General features: G+C 44.3%; 1 protein-coding gene across 3 annotated transcripts; it reads right to left on the bottom strand.

Moving 5' to 3' along the window:
- Positions 1-1,349: 1,349 nt before the first annotated feature.
- Positions 1,350-7,312, bottom strand: MTERF1 (mitochondrial transcription termination factor 1). 3 transcript variants are annotated; one of them, XM_075211841.1, is made up of 3 exons: positions 7,170-7,312; positions 6,981-7,052; positions 1,350-4,288 (listed from the first exon to the last, which is right to left on the bottom strand). In XM_075211841.1, the coding sequence occupies exon 3, from the start codon at positions 4,262-4,264 to the stop codon at positions 3,101-3,103; it is 1,164 nt and encodes a 387-aa protein (XP_075067942.1). In that variant the 5' UTR covers positions 4,265-4,288; positions 6,981-7,052; positions 7,170-7,312; the 3' UTR covers positions 1,350-3,100. The 3 variants fall into 3 exon arrangements, 2 of the variants coding, with proteins under 2 accessions (XP_075067942.1, XP_075067943.1); XR_012692731.1 differs by lacking the exon at positions 1,350-4,288 and adding an exon at positions 6,313-6,527; XM_075211842.1 differs by lacking the exon at positions 6,981-7,052.
- Positions 7,313-20,941: the final 13,629 nt, after the last annotated feature.

Genomic DNA, 20,941 nt, shown 5'->3' with positions numbered 1-20,941 from the left:
TGTAGTAACATCTTGTAGTAAGTCAACCACCTTAAACACACAAGTCAGTGTGTAAAAACATAGTTGAAGTAGAATAAATTTTGTATTTTGGGAAGCTAAAGTCCAGACCTTAATCCAATGGAAATATTGTGGCAGGACCTGAAGTGGGAAGTTCATGCAAGAGAGCTCACCAACATCAATGAGTGGAAGCAGTTTAATAAGAGGAATGGGCCAAAATTCCTCCAAGCCAATGTGCAGTCTGATCAATTCATTTTGATCAATAAATGAATGAAAAAGTAAAACTATTCTGTGTTACTGATTTATTAGATAGATCTGAAGTCTCATTTATGCACAAATACAGAAAATTGTAAAGGGTGTACACTCTTTATAGCACCACTGTGATATAGACTATATATCCCTCATTTACCAGGCACGGACCCTGAGAGTAAACTGCATGAAAGACATTTTCTTTTACATCCAATCACCCCTAAACATAAGGACACCCTAAAACACAAGATCCAATGCAGTATTGTTGTTGTGTCGCACCCACTGTCCTTCACAACCCGTTCTATACATAAAACAATGCTTCAGAATTTATCACACATATTTATGTTATAAGTCTGCCTTTTTTCATTTTATATTAATATTGCGGGGGCTTGGAACTGCTAAATACAGGGGTTTAAAAGAATGATCAGAGAAAAAAAACTAAGCCCGTGCTTGGTATATCCCATATTATATATGGTACCAGCTGCTTGACAATAAGCTCGCGTTCGGCATATCCTACACTGTATATGGTACCAGCTGTGTGGCAATATAAATGCCCATATAAGTATACAAAATAAAAAGACAGTTGTCAGCGCTTATCCTTTACACTGCATATCTGTGTGTGTCTAGCAAAATGAAAACATGAGGTATTAGTTCATATTTTGATCAAAACATTTAAGCCTGCATCCCAGCATTTAAAAGAATGATGTCCGATTCTTGAAATGCTGTTGTGCTTATAACCGTCTCCATCAGCAGCACCAACATATTAGTTTTAAATCATATACAGAAATAATGGAATTAACCGTTAGCTGCACTTCTCATCACTTATTAAAAAAAACAGAAACACTGGTACATGCCAATAGTTTCCTCTTTCATAGAACACAAAACCAAATATATTATTAAAAAAATATTTTCATTTGTATTGCATGTTACTTGAATAACATCCACTATTGAAATGCACCTTTATGACACTTTATAACTATTCTTTAGACAGAAGGTAGAGATGGAATCTGTGTGCAGCTACCAGTGGTGAGGTAGGTTGGAATGAGGAGACAGTGTGAGGTGGGGACAGGAAATATGAACAGTAGATATCTTAAGACAGTCACTTTTATTCTTGCAAAACATTACAATACTGAGCAAAATAAACACTGTATAAAAATGTAGACATATCCTGGATGATCGACAGGAGGCATTGGAATATTTTTTGTTTTATTATTGTATTTCAGTTTTTCTGTGAATTCGCTGTGTAACAAACTAAATGGAATGAGCAGGTAAAAGTACATGTATGTTTAATAGGCTCCAACAGCAGGTAAAGCACATACGTGGTATACCCGTACAGGGAAGAAGCCACAGAATGGATTTTGGGATGTCTTTCTCCTGCTCTATATGTCATAAAGAAAAAGTTATATCTCAATGGAGCAGAAATAACACTGTTTTCCTTTTGAAAGCAACAATCTCATGAAAAAAATTAAACCACTGTAGCAGGCTAGAAGAATCTTTGTAATTACTATTTTTCCTTAGTTTGTTTCTTCAGATTGCTATTAATGATTTATCATTATGCTAAGTTTACACAGTATCATGTGACTACCATGGCAACCACAGACACATGGGCAAGTGCTGTAATGAGCAGAGAGGCTTTGGAACTCCTCTCAAGCTCTGTCTGCACTGTGACACCCTCCCCCTTCCTTCCCCTGCCATCACATGACAGGCTGCCAGACACAGACATACTTGTGTTCTCTCCAGAGAGATTTTGAAAAGGAAATCATGATTTGTAGAAGGATAGGTAAGAAAAAAAAAAATGAAGCATATTTAAAAACTACGTAATTTGCTATTTAAAGAAAAGAAAAAAAAAACATATTTGTAATGTGTGATGTGGGATCTGCTTTAATCTTCCAGATTGGGGGGAAACACCAGCAGCAGTTACAAATGTTTAAAATATGTACAGATAATACATGGAGTTTCTATTTTAGATGGAGCAATTTCTAGGTTTCTATCAAGGTAGTCAAGTGTGGATCGGAGAAACAGGACTCGATTCTGATCGCAACATTATTCAAATGTCTTCAGTGATGCATTTTTGAATCTTTTATCTTTATTTGTGCATCTTAACTGCAGCCTTTTAGCTTACCATATAGGCAATGACTAGTTTGTGGCGGCGCTGGCTGGTGGGGACATTAGCTGGCATACTATAGATGCCCTAACTAGTACGTGGGCACTAGATGGTATGTGGATTCACTGATGCCACTACTGTCTGGCGGAGCAGCCGAGCATGCGAGAGCAATGTTCCAGGCATACTCTAGGGGCACTGGTATACGTGAGTACACAGGCATGTTGGGGCACTGATGACTGTGTACTGTAGTCCCACAGGCTGTTATATAGAGGCACTGGTACGGTAGGGGCAATGGCTGGTAAGGGGAAGGGGTGGTTATTATGCAGTGGCACAGGTATAAGGAAGCTGACATAATGTTCGGACACAGGTATCAAACGGAGCTGGTATGGGAAGGCAATGATATAATGATGCTGCAAGCTGTGCAGAACTAGTGACAATCTAACGTCGGACACGCTGGGTAAACGGTACAATATATTTAGAATCATAACCTAGAACTCCTAAAGACACAAACTGTGTACCGCACATTTTTTTTTCCCCCCATAAAACAAAATGCTGGCTCCAAACTTTTGGCTAGTCTTCAAGCCTTCAGACACATTTGTCCAGGCATGGCTTAAAATCATCTGAAGGTTTTAAAACCCCTTTACGAACGCCCAGGTTTAAAGCAGTATAAAAATTTCACTAAATTCCAAAAATAAACAGCAGATGTCTTCTCAAGCTAGTTCCTGCTTAATTGTGGTACAAAAGTAGACATTACTGTTCTTCATCAGTCTTATCTAGGGATACAGAACTGCTCAACTTCTCCAACTTAGATGTGTATTTTGAAGGGCACAGATTCAAAACGCCAAGTCCAGAAGACTTAAAGTCATAACCGTATCTTAATAGGTCCTTAATTTTACTTTCTACGCGGTTCACCCTCATGCCTAGAATATTAGGGGTGTTAAGGATTTCCCTAGATTCTATGCCACATTGCAAAAGCAGATTAACCTTGCTGGCAAAGGTTTTTGGTGTCATCAGAAGGACTTTGGGAAAAATGTAAATATAGCGAGATATCTCATCTTCTGAAAAACCCAAGGCTTGCAGATTTTCCTGTGCACCTTTATAGTTATTTTCAAAATAGGTGTAGCTGAGACTCAGAATGTGAGCACCATCGCCTTGGATCCATAGCAGAAGTGCTTTATTATCCAACTTCATGAGGGTCTGAATAGCCTCGATGTTGGATTTGATGCGCCGTGTACTTCTGGTTAAAATATAAATATTTTGTGTGATCATCTGCTGAACAAACTCCTGATGGTTCGTACCTCCCAAACTTTCGCAGAGTTCTTGCAAAAATAACACTTTCTGTTGGTTGAGCTGGACACTGTTGGAGAACGTTCGAGGAGCCTTGGCCATCAACTGACTTAGAATCTTCGGGGGGAAACCAAGAGACTGGAAAAAACAAATGTTGTTCTTTAGGTTGTCAATATTGGACGTTCGGAAAAAGGACTCCGGCGATCGGCTGACAACATTGAGGACAGCAGAGTCTGTATTCAAAACACTTTTCCAAACGTTCCACAAATCGCACAGAGCGTCGTAGTTGTGACTTATCGCACGTGGGTACCTGGAAATGACGCTTGCAACCGTCTGCATGCCAGCTCCTTTTTCCAGCAGAAATTCTTGGAGAGTGCGCTCGTATGTGATCGCCCTTCTGAGAACAAAGGACTCACGTTTTCTGGTCTTTATAATATCGACCCCCATGATCTGAAGATTTCTCAGCAGGCTTTCGTTCTCTCTAGAGGCCTTTTCTTTCCGGTTTAGAAGCTGTGTAGACTGTGTGTAGAACCGACCACATAGTACGCTCCTTACATCTAGGCTTACAACACCTTTCAGGTGATTCACACAATGACTGGTAGTGTAAATCAGCATTTTCAGAGCCATGATTCACACTTTATGTTCCTAAATCTAAAGGAAGAGAAAAAAAAAAAAAGAAAAAGGAAATTTTGTAATTGTAGAAATCAAATCGGAAAAGCGTTCCTATGTGTCCCTTGCCACCTAGGAGAGTGTATGTACAATAGCAGGGTCAGTTGCTCATTTTGTCTTCTAAGTCGAGCTGCATACTGTGCTTTGCACCCTACTGGACAGCATCTTACAGACAATACAGCTCTGCTGCCTCACCAGTTCTCACAAGATAGGAGGATCTGTGCGGCTTCTGGGTGACATTAAGATTACCTGTCCGAAGAGCCCTGGTGAGGCATCAGGCCTGTTACCTGAGCAAGAAGGTGGCCTGAGAGAGTAGAGAGCAGGAAGCAGCTTGACTTGGAAGCAGAGTTTGGCAACTAGAGCATACTGAACACACCACTTTACAGCACTGTTCTGTTTTACTTATTAAACATATGCACAGTGCAAATGTACATATTATATATGGGGTGTGTGTAAATTTTATATATATATATTACAAGTTAACCCGTGCATGATACTCATGCATTCTAGTCAAATCAAGCTACTTAAGGTCTTAAAAAGGTTCTTGTCATGCATTTGGGGCTAGGCCAGGCCTCCTCAGGGGAAGAGCGTTAGTTCCCAACGTAAGCGCCTTTTTTAACGTGGTTTTGTCCACATGTCACCACCACATCCTTAATCTCCATCGTCTTACTGTTCTAAAACCTCTCGATACACAACGTTTCTGCTAAACACCTTATCGCTGTGCTCAATCAGTCTTCCTTGAAGGGCAGTATTCATAACCTGCACTTTCACATCACTGCTTCTCCGTACTCGTGAAAATGCGACATACAATTGTCCATGACCAAAGACAGGCTCTGGTAAATAAATACCCACACGGTCAAGTGTTTGACCCTGTGACTTGTTAATGGTCATAGCAAATGCCGCCTTCAAAGGGAACTGCCGCCGTCTTAGCTTAAACTGCAGTCCTGTTTCGGATGGACATAAGTCAATCCGAGGTATCATCACCTTCCCTCCTTCAGCAGAGCCAGTCAAAACTTCTGCTTGTATCACATTCGTTTTCAGTGCTGTCACTACTAATCGAGTGCCATTGCACAGCCCTCTCTTAACATTCAGATTTCTCAATAGCATAATAATGCTTCCAACTTTCAATCTTAATCTGTGCCTTGGCATTCCGGAAGGAGTCAAGAGTTTGAGCCCTCAACTCGTAAATTTAGCCTTTACTACCCCTCCCACGGGGGGAAGGGGGGGATGATGGAAGTTAACTGACTTCACTATTCTAATTTTTTTGTCAAATAATGTCAGTATACCAAATTTCAGGTCAATTGGATGAGCCCTTTCTGAGAAAATAGTTTTTTCCACACACACACAAACACACGCCACTAGGCTTCTATATATTAGATATATATACACACACACACACACACACACACACACACACACTAGTAGTCCCACATATAAAAGATTCTCTTTAAATTGTTATATTATAATAAGAACTAAACACAAAATTCAGTTGGACCTGGGGGTAAATGTATCAATATGCGGGTTCTTCAACACCCGCGTGTTCAGCCTCTTCCGCGATTAAATTTCAAGCGGCGCTGCATTGTAAAGGGAAGTTAACCCTTTACAATGCAGCGCCGCTTGAAATTTAATCGCGGAAGAGGCTGAACACGCGGGTGTTGAAGAACCCGCATATTGATACATTTACCCCCTGGTGTCCTTTAAACGATGCTTAGTATATCCTGCCACCATATTTTTTTAATTTTAATCAATTTAATTTCATCATTTCCAAAGTAAAAACTTTGGATCAGGCCACACAGTTCAACAGCGGGGACATGCGGACATCAATGACCTAATAATGAATACAACAGGTACTGACGCCACAGTGTAATGTGTTTATAAGGGATATAGAGAGGTGTGCATCCTCGCCTTAGCAAATGTTTCACAAACATTTAAAAGACAAAAAGAGTGTACGATGACGACCCCCAACAGTATAATAATGTATGGCAGGGTTTCTCAACTGTCTTCTTAACACATAGCTTAGTTTGATGAAGTTTACACTTTACGAACCTTCTCCTTACCCTAGCCAGCGCCCTGGGGGCTGCTCCATGCAGCTGTTATTCCAGGGGCTCTGCTGGTTCTACAAACACAAATGAATTTCGTTCGCCACTTTAAAACAACAGTGAAGGCACAAAATTGTGATTGCTGCCTGTGATTGGTCCTTCTTTTCTGAATTTGGCCAGGGCTGTGAAAAGAACCAGAGGAGCATTACAAAAAACAGCTGCATGGAGCAGAACCCCTGGGACTCCAGATAGGTTAGATACCCCCCACAGTGCATGATTTCCATGTTTCCTTGCTGGAGCACGGGTGTATTGATTACCGACTGACACATTATACCAGATCCACAAGTGGTGGCAATTACTTCACTTGTCACTTGGAAAACCTGCACTGTTAGGGGATCCTGAGGACCAGGTCTGGGAAACACTGTATTAGATGGTAATGTATCATCAATATCCTTCTTGTCTGTACCCCTTGATGATTTGTGTGTACTTAATTATTGAAAAGATATAATAACCCTTTCAATACTAATAAATACCACAAAATGAGAACTCAACATTTCACAAAAACCTATTAATTTACTATTATACATGCGTGTCAGGGTAATATAGCTGCATAAACACAAAATATCAAATCTTACCTTATAAATGCAGCAAGAAATGCATCTGCATATTCTCTTCAAAATAAATATTGAAATCTCCAATGATTTATGCTAAAAGAAAGTGAATCAATATGTATATAACGCCATGGGCACATAGAAAATATATATATTGAGACAGAACATCTCTTCATCTTCACATGCATCAGATAATATAAACAAATACATTACCATTAACTTGTTTTTCTTTAGCTCAAGGATTTGCAGTTAACTTGCATATAAGGTGAAGTAATCCCAATAATATAAACATGAACATAATCTGAGGGCAACCTTGCCAGCACTAGATCTCTCCCCATGTGTCCCATGTGCACACTACTTCCTGGTGCAATGTAACAAGTCTTCCGATTGGCTAATCGGTCCCGCTCTGTGATTGGCCTTGTCCGCTTACAGTGTCTGTCGTTTCTATAGTAACTGTTGAAGCTACCAAGCCATAGGCTGTCTATGGATCCCTCTCTAGCTGGTGTGGAGCTCTGCTTGGCATGTTAGGCTGGGACTTGTAGTTCCATAACAGCTGGAGAGCCACAGGCTGCTAAAGCCTAACCTCAGCTGTGCATATAACCTCAGTTATTACAAAGGCAGCTATGTCATATTGTATATATGTCATATCATTACAATATCCTATATAGATGATATATAGATATATGTGTGTATATATATGTGTGTAAATATATATATATATATATATATATATATATATATATATATATATGTAGGAGAGGATGCTGGGTCCTGGAATGGTGAAGAAAAGACAGAAGAAATAAAAGAAAGAAGGTCAGGTATGGTGAGTAAAGAAACAGAGGGGAATGGTGATAGGAAACAGCAATGGAGGGGCAATAGAGTGAAGGAGGGGGCAGAGCGAGGATGCAGAGGGGGCAGAGTGAGTGGATGCACGGGCACATAGTGAGTGGATGCACGGGCACATAGTGAGTGGATGCAGAAGGCAAAGAGTGTGTGGATGAAGGAGGGCACAGAGTGTGTGGATGAAGGAGGGCACAGAGTGTGTGGAGATGAAGGAGGGCACAGAGTGTGAGGATGAAGGAGGGCACAGAGTGTGGAGATGAAGGAGGGCAGAGAGTGTGTGGAGATGAAGGAGGGCACAGAGTGTGTGGATGAAGGAGGGCACAGTGTGTGGAGATGAAGGAGGGCAGAGAGTGTGTGGAGATGACAGAGGGCACAGAGTGTGTGGATGAAGGAGGGCACAGAGTGTGGGGAGATGAAGGAGGTCACAGAGTGTGTGGAGATGAAGGAGGGCACAGTGTGTGGAGATGAAGGAGGGCAGAGAGTGTGTTGATGAAGGAGGGCACAGAGTGTGTGGAGATGAAGGAGGGCACAGAGTGTGTGGAGATGAAGGAGGGCACAGAGTGTGTGGAGATGAAGGAGGGCACAGAGTGTGTTGATGAAGGAGGGCACAGAGTGTGTGGATGAAGGAGGGCAGAGAGTGTGGGGAGATGAAGGAGGGCACAGAGTGTGTGGAGATGAAGGAGGGCACAGTGTGTGGAGATGAAGGAGGGCAGAGAGTGTGTGGAGATGACAGAGGGCACAGAGTGTGTGGATGCAGAGGGCACAGAGTGTGTGGATGAAGGAGGGCACAGAGTGTGGGGAGATGAAGGAGGGCACAGAGTGTGTTGATGAAGGAGGGCACAGAGTGTGTGGAGATGAAGGAGGGCACAGTGTGTGTGGAGATGAAGGAGGGCACAGAGTGTGTGGAGATGAAGGAGGGCACAGAGTGTGTGGAGATGACGGAGGGCACAGAGTGTGTGGATGAAGGAGGGCACAGAGTGTGGGGAGATGAAGGAGGTCACAGAGTGTGTGGAGATGAAGGAGGGCACAGTGTGTGGAGATGAAGGAGGGCAGAGAGTGTGTTGATGAAGGAGGGCACAGAGTGTGTGGAGATGAAGGAGGGCACAGAGTGTGTGGAGATGAAGGAGGGCACAGAGTGTGTGGAGATGAAGGAGAGCACAGAGTGTGTGGATGCAGAGGGCACAGAGTGTGTGGATGAAGGAGGGCACAGAGTGTGTGGATGAAGGAGGGCACAGAGTGTGTGGATGAAGGAGGGCACAGAGTGTGGGGAGATGAAGGAGGGCACAGAGTGTGTGGAGATGAAGGAGGGCACAGAGTGTGAGGATGCAGAGGGCACAGAGTGTGGGGAGATGAAGGAGGGCACAGAGTGTGTGGAGATGAAGGAGGGCACAGAGTGTGTGGATGAAGGAGGGCACAGAGTGTGTGGATGAAGGAGGGCACAGAGTGTGGGGAGATGAAGGAGGGCACAGAGTGTGTGGAGATGAAGGAGGGCACAGAGTGTGAGGATGCAGAGGGCACAGAGTGTGGGGAGATGAAGGAGGGCACAGAGTGTGTTGATGAAGGAGGGCACAGAGTGTGTGGAGATGAAGGAGGGCACAGAGTGTGAGGATGACGGAGGGCACAGAGTGTGTGGAGATGAAGGAGGGCACAGAGTGTGAGGATGAAGGAGGGCACAGAGTGTGTGGATGAAGGAGGGCACAGAGTGTGTGGAGATGAAGGAGGGCACAGAGTGTGAGGATGACGGAGGGCACAGAGTGTGAGGATGACGGAGGGCACAGAGTGTGTGGAGATGAAGGAGGGCACAGAGTGTGAGGATGACGGAGGGCACAGAGTGTGAGGATGAAGGAGGGCACAGAGTGTGTGGATGCAGAGGGCACAGAGTGTGTGGATGAAGGAGGGCACAGAGTGTGTGGATGAAGGAGGGCACAGAGTGTGTGGATGAAGGAGGGCACAGAGTGTGTGGATGAAGGAGGGCACAGAGTGTGGGGAGATGAAGGAGGGCACAGAGTGTGTGGAGATGAAGGAGGGCACAGAGTGTGTGGATGAAGGAGGGCACAGAGTGTGTGGATGCAGAGGGCACAGAGTGTGGGGAGATGAAGGAGGGCACAGAGTGTGTGGATGAAGGAGGGCACAGAGTGTGTGGATGCAGAGGGCACAGAGTGTGGGGAGATGAAGGAGGGCACAGAGTGTGTGGATGAAGGAGGGCACAGAGTGTGTGGATGCAGAGGGCACAGAGTGTGGGGAGATGAAGGAGGGCACAGAGTGTGTGGATGAAGGAGGGCACAGAGTGTGTGGATGAAGGAGGGCACAGAGTGTGGGGAGATGAAGGAGGGCACAGAGTGTGTGTGGATGAAGGAGGGCACAGAGTGTGTGGATGCAGAGGGCACAGAGTGTGGGGAGATGAAGGAGGGCACAGAGTGTGTTGATGAAGGAGGGCACAGAGTGTGTGGAGATGAAGGAGGGCACAGAGTGTGAGGATGACAGAGGGCACAGAGTGTGTGGAGATGAAGGAGGGCACAGAGTGTGAGGATGACGGAGGGCACAGAGTGTGAGGATGAAGGAGGGCACAGAGTGTGTGGATGCAGAGGGCACAGAGTGTGTGGATGAAGGAGGGCACAGAGTGTGTGGATGAAGGAGGGCACAGAGTGTGTGGATGAAGGAGGGCACAGAGTGTGTGGAGATGACGGAGGGCACAGAGTGTGTGGAGATGAAGGAGAGCACAGAGTGTGTGGATGCAGAGGGCACAGAGTGTGTGGATGCAGAGGGCACAGAGTGTGAGGATGAAGGAGGGCACAGAGTGTGTGGATGAAGGAGGGCACAGAGTGTGGGGAGATGAAGGAGGGCACAGAGTGTGTGGATGAAGGAGGGCACAGAGTGTGTGGATGAAGGAGGGCACAGAGTGTGGGGAGATGAAGGAGGTCACAGAGTGTGTTGATGAAGGAGGGCACAGAGTGTGTGGAGATGAAGGAGGGCACAGAGTGTGTGGATGCAGAGGGCACAGAGTGTGTGGATGAAGGAGGGCACAGAGTGTGGGGAGATGAAGGAGGGCACAGAGTGTGTTGATGAAGGAGGGCACAGAGTGTGTGGATGCAGAGGGCACAGAGTGTGTGGATGAAGGAGGGCACAGAGTGTGTGGATGCAGAGGGCACAGAGTGTGTGGATGAAGGAGGGCACAGAGTGTGGGGAGATGAAGGAGGGCACAGAGTGTGTTGATGAAGGAGGGCACAGAGTGTGTGGAGATGAAGGAGGGCACAGTGTGTGTGGAGATGAAGGAGGGCACAGAGTGTGTGGAGATGAAGGAGGGCACAGAGTGTGTGGAGATGACGGAGGGCACAGAGTGTGTGGATGAAGGAGGGCACAGAGTGTGGGGAGATGAAGGAGGTCACAGAGTGTGTGGAGATGAAGGAGGGCACAGTGTGTGGAGATGAAGGAGGGCAGAGAGTGTGTTGATGAAGGAGGGCACAGAGTGTGTGGAGATGAAGGAGGGCACAGAGTGTGTGGAGATGAAGGAGGGCACAGAGTGTGTGGAGATGAAGGAGAGCACAGAGTGTGTGGATGCAGAGGGCACAGAGTGTGTGGATGAAGGAGGGCACAGAGTGTGTGGATGAAGGAGGGCACAGAGTGTGTGGATGCAGAGGGCACAGAGTGTGGGGAGATGAAGGAGGGCACAGAGTGTGTTGATGAAGGAGGGCACAGAGTGTGTGGAGATGAAGGAGGGCACAGAGTGTGAGGATGACGGAGGGCACAGAGTGTGTGGAGATGAAGGAGGGCACAGAGTGTGAGGATGAAGGAGGGCACAGAGTGTGTGGATGAAGGAGGGCACAGAGTGTGTGGAGATGAAGGAGGGCACAGAGTGTGAGGATGACGGAGGGCACAGAGTGTGAGGATGACGGAGGGCACAGAGTGTGTGGAGATGAAGGAGGGCACAGAGTGTGAGGATGACGGAGGGCACAGAGTGTGAGGATGAAGGAGGGCACAGAGTGTGTGGATGCAGAGGGCACAGAGTGTGTGGATGAAGGAGGGCACAGAGTGTGTGGATGAAGGAGGGCACAGAGTGTGTGGATGAAGGAGGGCACAGAGTGTGTGGATGAAGGAGGGCACAGAGTGTGGGGAGATGAAGGAGGGCACAGAGTGTGTGGAGATGAAGGAGGGCACAGAGTGTGTGGATGAAGGAGGGCACAGAGTGTGTGGATGCAGAGGGCACAGAGTGTGGGGAGATGAAGGAGGGCACAGAGTGTGTGGATGAAGGAGGGCACAGAGTGTGTGGATGCAGAGGGCACAGAGTGTGGGGAGATGAAGGAGGGCACAGAGTGTGTGGATGAAGGAGGGCACAGAGTGTGTGGATGCAGAGGGCACAGAGTGTGGGGAGATGAAGGAGGGCACAGAGTGTGTGGATGAAGGAGGGCACAGAGTGTGTGGATGAAGGAGGGCACAGAGTGTGGGGAGATGAAGGAGGGCACAGAGTGTGTGTGGATGAAGGAGGGCACAGAGTGTGTGGATGCAGAGGGCACAGAGTGTGGGGAGATGAAGGAGGGCACAGAGTGTGTTGATGAAGGAGGGCACAGAGTGTGTGGAGATGAAGGAGGGCACAGAGTGTGAGGATGACGGAGGGCACAGAGTGTGTGGAGATGAAGGAGGGCACAGAGTGTGTGTGGATGAAGGAGGGCACAGAGTGTGTGGATGCAGAGGGCACAGAGTGTGGGGAGATGAAGGAGGGCACAGAGTGTGTTGATGAAGGAGGGCACAGAGTGTGTGGAGATGAAGGAGGGCACAGAGTGTGAGGATGACGGAGGGCACAGAGTGTGTGGAGATGAAGGAGGGCACAGAGTGTGAGGATGACGGAGGGCACAGAGTGTGAGGATGAAGGAGGGCACAGAGTGTGTGGATGCAGAGGGCACAGAGTGTGTGGATGAAGGAGGGCACAGAGTGTGTGGATGAAGGAGGGCACAGAGTGTGTGGATGAAGGAGGGCACAGAGTGTGTGGAGATGACGGAGGGCACAGAGTGTGTGGAGATGAAGGAGAGCACAGAGTGTGTGGATGCAGAGGGCACAGAGTGTGTGGATGCAGAGGGCACAGAGTGTGAGGATGAAGGAGGGCACAGAGTGTGTGGATGAAGGAGGGCACAGAGTGTGGGGAGATGAAGGAGGGCACAGAGTGTGTGGATGAAGGAGGGCACAGAGTGTGTGGATGAAGGAGGGCACAGAGTGTGTGGATGAAGGAGGGCACAGAGTGTGGGGAGATGAAGGAGGTCACAGAGTGTGTGGAGATGAAGGAGGGCATAGTATGTGTGGAGATGAAGGAGGGCACAGTATGAGTTAGCTGTAAATTATTCTTTGACAGAAATATAATTGAAAAAAATATATAAAAATATTCTTGTCCCTTGGATTTATGTGTGTTATTATTACATACAACTAAATAAGTATTTCTGTCCTGACCTAAATACTTTTTTTGACTACTTATAAATCGGGACTGCTCGTAATTATTTTGGAGGGGTGCCTTGAAAAAAATTATGGAGACTCTAAGGGTGCCACGAACTGCAAAAGTTTGGAAACCACTGCCATAGTGTAATATGTTTAGACCAAACATAGCAAAGGACAGAACAGGAAAAAATTGTATTTAATATGTAAAGGACAATAAAATGCCCGTACATAGAGCACAATAATAAACAGCTTATCTGGTAACCACAAAATCTCCTTCAGATGACCCGGTGATGAAAGCTTTCCGGCCATGAAAGTAATGCATCAAGCAGAGGGGGAAACAGAGAGGTGCCGGGTAAGTCCTTCCCTCAACGCATTTCGTCTCCAGGACTTTATCAAATGGGGTATAGACTGTCATGATGTTTGGAGCTTATATAGTTAGAAGGTCAGAATCCAATCAGGGAACCACACACAGCTGCAGTTCTGCCCTGACGAACTACGATACTTCCGCCCAAAGGACAATGCATAACGTCATTTCCGGTACCGTTACCATGACGATCGACAGATACATATTCAACGGATTTTCCAAGTTTTAAAAGTAACTTTGGAACATTTGATGTTAGGTCCACATGGACTTGAATCGCCCTGTCGAGCGTAGCAGGTCGGCAGCAAAATCATTAAAACGGAGCATGCAGACTGCTTGTGTGTCAGTCCGATGCATGTGTGCTTCGTCCGTGCTGGTTGTGATGGCACTGCTCGGATTGTGGCTCTACTCATCTTGTGATTGGTCGTGTGATCGCGTGCTGAGAGCTTACTGCGGGCGGTGACCGTTATGTTTCGTTACACAACTGACGTTTGTGGGTGTGTGTACAGTGATTGACTACGTGATGTGAGTTCCAGCACCTTTTTTCTTACAAAAAAAAGCACTGTATATATATTTATATATTAGGCAAGTTAGTATATCTGTCTGAAACGTATGTGGGGTTTTGTCTCTGTAACAATTTGGAGGTATATTTACTAAACTGCGGGTTTGAAAAAGTGGAGATGTTACCTATAACAACCAATCAGATTCTAGCGGTAGAATGGTGTAGAATGTACTAAATAAATGCTAGCTAGAATATGATTGGTTGCTATAGGCAATATCTACACTTTTTCAAACCCACAGCTTAGTAAATATACCCCTTAATATCAGAGCTGTCTTAGCGGATGGGCACGCTAGGCAGTTGCCCGGGAGCCCCACTGTTAGGGCCCATGACCACCAAGATGAGCTTTGAGAACAAATAGAGTACAGATCTTCACTTTTAGCAGCCGCCTTTCCCGTAGAGCTTTATGTCCTCACAGGTACTCGGATGCCCCCAGGTCTTAAGCTCAGAGTAGTAAAAGCTCATCAAAGATGGCCACAGCGCAGATGGAACCGGGGGGCGCTAGCCCGGACTGGAGCTGGTGGTCAGTGGCAGGCCGAGGTCAGGGGTCCGAAGCAAACAGGCAAATCGATATCCAAGCAGAGGTTTGGGTCACAGGCGAAACAGCGTAGTCCAGAATACAAGCCAAAAGGTCAGGGAAACAGGCAAGGTCCAAGGTGCAGGCAGAGGTCACAACAGTAGATCAGGCAGACAGGAATCAAACAGCAGGTCAGCACAACACAAGACTGGAAACGCTATGATCGGTAGAGAGGTCCAGTCCTCCCTGCCTTAAATACCCAGAGCAGCCAATGAGAACCAAGCAGCCCAGCCTAAACTAATCAGCCACAGGAGGCTGATAATAAATTCCTCCCTAATACGCACCACACGCCCGGCTAATCTCCCCGCCGGGATGCAGCGTTTGACAGCTCGGTGGCTGGCCTTGGCAGCGGTTAGTCGGACACCGGAAGTGACGTCCTGGTCGTCAAGGAGACGGCTGGGACACCGGGCACAGAGGAGAGAGAGCCGCGGCGGCTATGGACACTGCCGCAACTCGTAACACCCACGAGCATCTTACATACAGAATAAGAGAAATGTTACCATGTTGTTGGTCTATATTAGGAAATAGGAATATTTTCACATACAAAACTTTCCGAGGACACATTTTTAAAACTGGGGTCTTTCCTGGAAATTAGGGAATATTGGTAACTATAGTAAAAGTGTCCACAAGGAACTGAATCTTCATACGGATGTCACTGGGAGTAGGGATGATCGATCCCTATAAAGAGACAGACCAAGGAAGCTTTGATTTGCGTCTAAGGTCCATCAAGCTGCTTTGCTTAAAAGATGCCACAGTATTCTGTACTTTATCGACTGTCAGCAGAATTAGACTATATAAAGCGACTACAGCAGTAAAAAGCTTGAGAAACCGTTCATGTTACATGAATTTGTATGGAAAGTAATAAATTCCTTAAATGTAAATTAAACACAAGATAAACAGTCAGACCCCCCTCCCCCCAGAATGCAGTTTATTTAGACATGTGTCCAGACCAATTTTTACCTTTTCTCTATATCTCACATCAGGGCTTCCACCAGAAATTGCAGGGTCCACCCCCCCCCCCCCCCCCTCATTTTTAAATTGTTCTCTACCCAACATTTGCTTCCCGCCCCCCATTCTCTACAGTCACCCCCCATCACCAGTTCCATTTAACTCCTGCAGTAGTTTACTTACCCCTCTGCTTTTTCCTGTTGTCTCCTTTCAGCTGCTCTATAATGACAGCGCTGTAATGTGCTTAATTACATGATGTTAGTGATGCTGCAGGGAGCCTCTCTACCTTGTTGAGGCTCTCTGACCTGGGAAGCTGGGACTGGAGCAAATTGTCTCTGCTGTTGGGCCCCATACTGCTGTACTCCCTCTACCCCCCTGATGGCGGCCCTGTCTCACGTTCAGCAAAAAATATTCTTGATTTGTATTCTACCAAGTGTATGTTAGAACACATTGTGCTACCTTTTATTTCGGAAGCATATTGGTATAAATATACAGACATATTTAAAATATTGCAACATCAAAACATTTTAAAATCTTAGCTCTGCATTTAACATTACAATGCATTTAAGGAACCATGTTTAATGTATTAATATCAGTGCAGTTGTAATGCTTTTGTAAAGTGTTCATAATTATGCATAAATGATATGACTATCAGAAAAAAAATGCATGCAAATTTACACCATATACATAAATGTATCGTTTGTTAACAAAAGTGCATTTACAGAAACAATGTAAATTTTAAACAGAACTCAAAGCAAATTTATAGTGTTAATGAGCCATGTTTACCAGCAGATGGCAGTGTTTGACAAATATCTACCCCAAGTTAATAGAAACTGCCATTTGTGTGACTGCAAGAGATTTCTTACATATTGGTGACTATTATAAAGTGCTATATACAACTATGGTTTTCCACATATATTACACTTCTATACAGGCTAATATAGAATATAGTTTAATTAGGATACAACAGAAACATGGAAACATATTAAAGATAAGTAGATCCATTCTGTGATATCAACAGATAGCAAAGCCTCTGTATTACTTGGCTGAATAACGTGCATTAAATAACCGATGGGTTATGCTTGGCAAAATATGTCCACCATGTTCTCTATCGAGTTCTGTAGCAGGCTGCCATGTTAGGACTCGGCCTGCTACATACACAGACTGACTGACAGTTTGTCAGACTTGCTTTGCACAAATGTAATCTGTGGATTGCTGGACTCATTCACAGGGGCAGGGTTAGTGATGTCACTTTGGACCTGCATGAAATCCTATCAGTAAACTGTCCTAATGATGTGGGAGGATTTTAAACGTTCTGTAATGGAGTGGAGAACTAATACTTTACTTTTGAATACAACTGCAGTGGAATGTCAGGTTAACACTTAGAGATTAGCAAAATATATAAAACTGTTTGGTTACTATTGGCATTACGTTTGTATATGGTCTTACTATGGTGTAGCATATCAAGTCACTTTCACATTGATTTTACCAACTTTTGCTATATTGTAAGCAGGGCCGTAACTGGGGCTGTGCGACAGGGGCGACCGCCCAGGGCGCAACACTGAAGGGGGGGCGCAATTTAGGAATATTTTAGGTTAATTTGGTTAAAATTGAGGGCTAGGGGGGCGGCATTTGTCTTTCTCGCCCAGGGCGCTAGAATTCTAAGTTACAACTCTGATTGTGAGTCCACACTAGACTAGTGGTTGACAAAAGATATATTCCTGAAATGTTGGCTCCACTTTTACTCACTTCAGTTAAATGGATATGATATTTACTCTACAAAGTATTATGCCACTAGTTCGTAGTATACTATATTAAAATCATGCATTTTTATTGCCACAGTGATGTCACTGATTCCTAGTGTAATAATAGGCTACATTCTCAGTGATGTCACTGGTTTTTAGTGTAGCATTAGGCTACATTCTCAGTGCCTCAGTGATGTCACTGGTTTCTAGTGTGTTCATAGGCTACATTCTCAGTACCTCAGTGATGTCACTGGTTTCTAGTGTGTTCATAGGCTACATTCTCAGTGATGTCACTGATTCCTAGTGTAATAATAGGCTACATTCTCAGTGATGTCACTGGTTCCTAGTCTATTTATGCTACATTCTCAGTACCTCAGTGATGTCACTGGTTCCTATTGTATTAATAGGCTACATTCTCAGTGATGTCACTGGTTCCTAGTGTAGTAATAGGCTACATTCTCAGTACCTCAGTGATGTCATTGGTTCCTAGTGTAGTAATAGGCTACATTCTCAGTGATGTCACTGGTTCCTAGTGTAGTAATAGGCTACATTCTCAGTGATGTCACTGGTTCCTAGTGTAGTAATAGGCTACATTCTCAGTGATGTCATTAGTTCCTAGTGTAGTAATAGGCTACATTCTCAGTGATGTCACTGGTTCCTAGTGTAGTAATAGGCTACATTCTCAGTGATGTCACTGGTTCCTAGTGTAGTAATAGGCTACATTCTCAGTGATGTCATTAGTTCCTAGTGTAGTAATAGGCTACATTCTCAGTGATGTCATTGGTTCCTAGTGTAGTAATAGGCTACATTCTCAGTGATGTCACTGGTTCCTAGTGTAGTAATAGGCTACATTCTCAGTGATGTCATTGGTTCCTAGTGTAGTAATAGGCTACATTCTCAGTGATGTCATTGGTTCCTAGTGTAGTAATAGGCTACATTCTCAGTGATGTCACTGGTTCCTAGTGTAGTAATATGATACATTCTCAGTGATGTCACTGGTTCCTAGTGTAGTAATAGGCTACATTCTCAGTGATGTCACTGGTTCCTAGTGTAGTAATAGGCTACATTCTCAGTGATGTCACTGGTTCCTAGTGTAGTAATAGGCTACATTCTCAGTGATGTCATTGGTTCCTAGTGTAGTAATAGGCTACATTATCAGTGATGTCACTGGTTCCTAGTGTAGTAATAGGCTACATTCTCAGTGATGTCACTGGTTCCTAGTGTAGTAATAGGCTACATTCTCAGTGATGTCATTGGTTCCTAGTGTAGTAATAGGCTGCATTCTCAGTGATGTCATTGGTTCCTAGTGTAGTAATAGGCTACATTCTCAGTGATGTCATTGGTTCCTAGTGTAGTAATAGGCTACATTCTCAGTGTCTCAGTGACGTCACTGGTTCCCCAGGCTGCCAAGAGGAATTCAGGACCCCGACACAACAACTTCATGGGGCCCCCTTATAGTTGAGGATGGTAAAAAGATCTGCAGCGCAAAATTTAAAGTGGGTGTGGTCATACAGTTAGGGGTGTGGCTATGCATCATTGAGGCCTAGCACGTGAAAAGCACTGGTCCACCCTCCTACAGAAAAAAACCCTGCATTGTTGTGTACACCATTTCCACCAGGGTACGTGACATATGTCCCAGCACTCCTGACTTTCAGAACATCAGGTAATATTCATAATTTTGCCATTTGTTAGTAAATAAATGTGTTTAGGATCAGCCATGTTGTGCTCAGCAAGAAACAACCTGTAATCTATATTCTCTCTACATTATTCTTTAATCTGTGTATTATGTGAAAGCATTTACACTGCTCTCTGAATATACAAAATAGTTCTTGGTCCACGCCACAATCTCGTATGCCCTTTGTATGATAGATCGTGTTGTTCTCCATATTAATACTTAAATAAGCAACTTGGGCCTTGGAATTTTCCCTTATTAGAAGAGCGTGCTCTCCAGTTACAATGTCTGATATTGAATTCCTTTCAAATAAATTATTCATTTCGCCCAACTTTCTAAAGTGCAATATATCTGTGTCCTGGTGCTTGGTGGACGGAGCAGCCCAGTTTAGCCGTCTATTTATGTTATTATTTTACTTCTTTATTTGATCTATTATTATCAAACGTACTATGTCCAAACGAAGGTGTGTAGAGCTTAAAATCTGTCAGACAATAACGTGTTCAACGATCCATAGAAAACAGAAGCAGCAGCAGCACTCCAGCAAAGGTAGGAACAGAAGCTAACTCCTCATATACTGCATGTGGGTACTCTTAATATAGACTTCTAATAAAAAAAATAATAATATATATGTGTGTGTATATATATATATATATATATATATATATATATATTTCTGTATAGATAGCTATTAGACTTTGCTTTGGAATGTATATACATATACACACACATCTTGTATAAGATTTTCTCTTTCCGTCTCTTTAAATAATAAATGAGATGGGCAGGTTTCCAAAATATAATATTTCTATAGTTTATTATTAAAATGATATTATACCTAGATACAGCCATACTGGACGAAGCAGACATACGTCCAGGGTCTCAAATGACAATTGACACCCTATATTTGATTAATTCTTTCTTTTATAGAGTTTATTTCTTTAAAACACACTTTCCCAGCTTACATCACTGCTGGCACTCTAAGGGCTAGATTTACTAAGCTGCGGGTTTGAAAAAGTGGGGATGTTGCCTATAGCAACCAATCAGATTCTAGCTTTCATTTATTTAGTGCTTTCTACAAAATGACAGCTAGAATCTGATTGGTTGCTATAGGCAACATCCCCACTTTTTCAAACCCGCAGCTTAGTAAATCTAGCCCTAAGTCTCTATAATTAAAATGACATGTTCATCTTGTACGGTCATCTTGACCTTTTAAGGTGCCAATATTTCTTTGGCCATATCCGGCGATATTGTTCAATAATGGAAATTTACTAAAAACATGTCTCTTGTTATGTAATTTCTGTATTTTTCCATTTTCTTAAAGCACAGAAACAAAAATCAAGTTCATTGGTTCATTCTATTGAACTAATTGGTAATATAGGGGTTTTGTTAATAATTACTTCGACAATATATATATATACACACATATATATTCAGAGTTGACCCTGGAGTCAGGGATGTCCTTAGATCTTTAACCCTTAGTGGGTGGATACACTGTCCAATACAGGTCTCACAAAAGCGGACAATCCCCAAAGATGCTCCCCCATTGGACAAGAGCAGAAAAGCACCTCCGATAGAACTTGCATTATTATTTTGGGGGTGGGAAGTTTGGGGGTTTCTGACTTTCGTCAACCATCCAATTTATTTTTATATTGTGTAAATAAGTGAACAATGTCGACATTATCCAGTCTCGGAATGTAAACATTAAACATTTATATATGTAGAGGTGGGACTTTCTGATATGAAATGGGACCAGTCTATGTAGTTTCTTCATAAATAGTATCCTTTAAAACCTGACTTTGGTGCTGGGTTGTCAATCATGGGTCTGTCTGTCTGACTCTCTGGGCTAGATTTACTAAACTGCA

This window comes from Mixophyes fleayi, chromosome 5 (genome assembly GCF_038048845.1).
Source record: "Mixophyes fleayi isolate aMixFle1 chromosome 5, aMixFle1.hap1, whole genome shotgun sequence".
NCBI lineage: Eukaryota > Metazoa > Chordata > Amphibia > Anura > Limnodynastidae > Mixophyes > Mixophyes fleayi.
This window is presented reverse-complemented; position numbering and strand designations above follow the sequence as displayed.

What these genes read in the sequence shown, in the direction of transcription:
- MTERF1 (XM_075211841.1), bottom strand. Translation starts at nt 4,264, where the DNA reads ATGGCTCTGAAAATGCTGATTTACACTACCAGTCATTGTGTGAATCAC.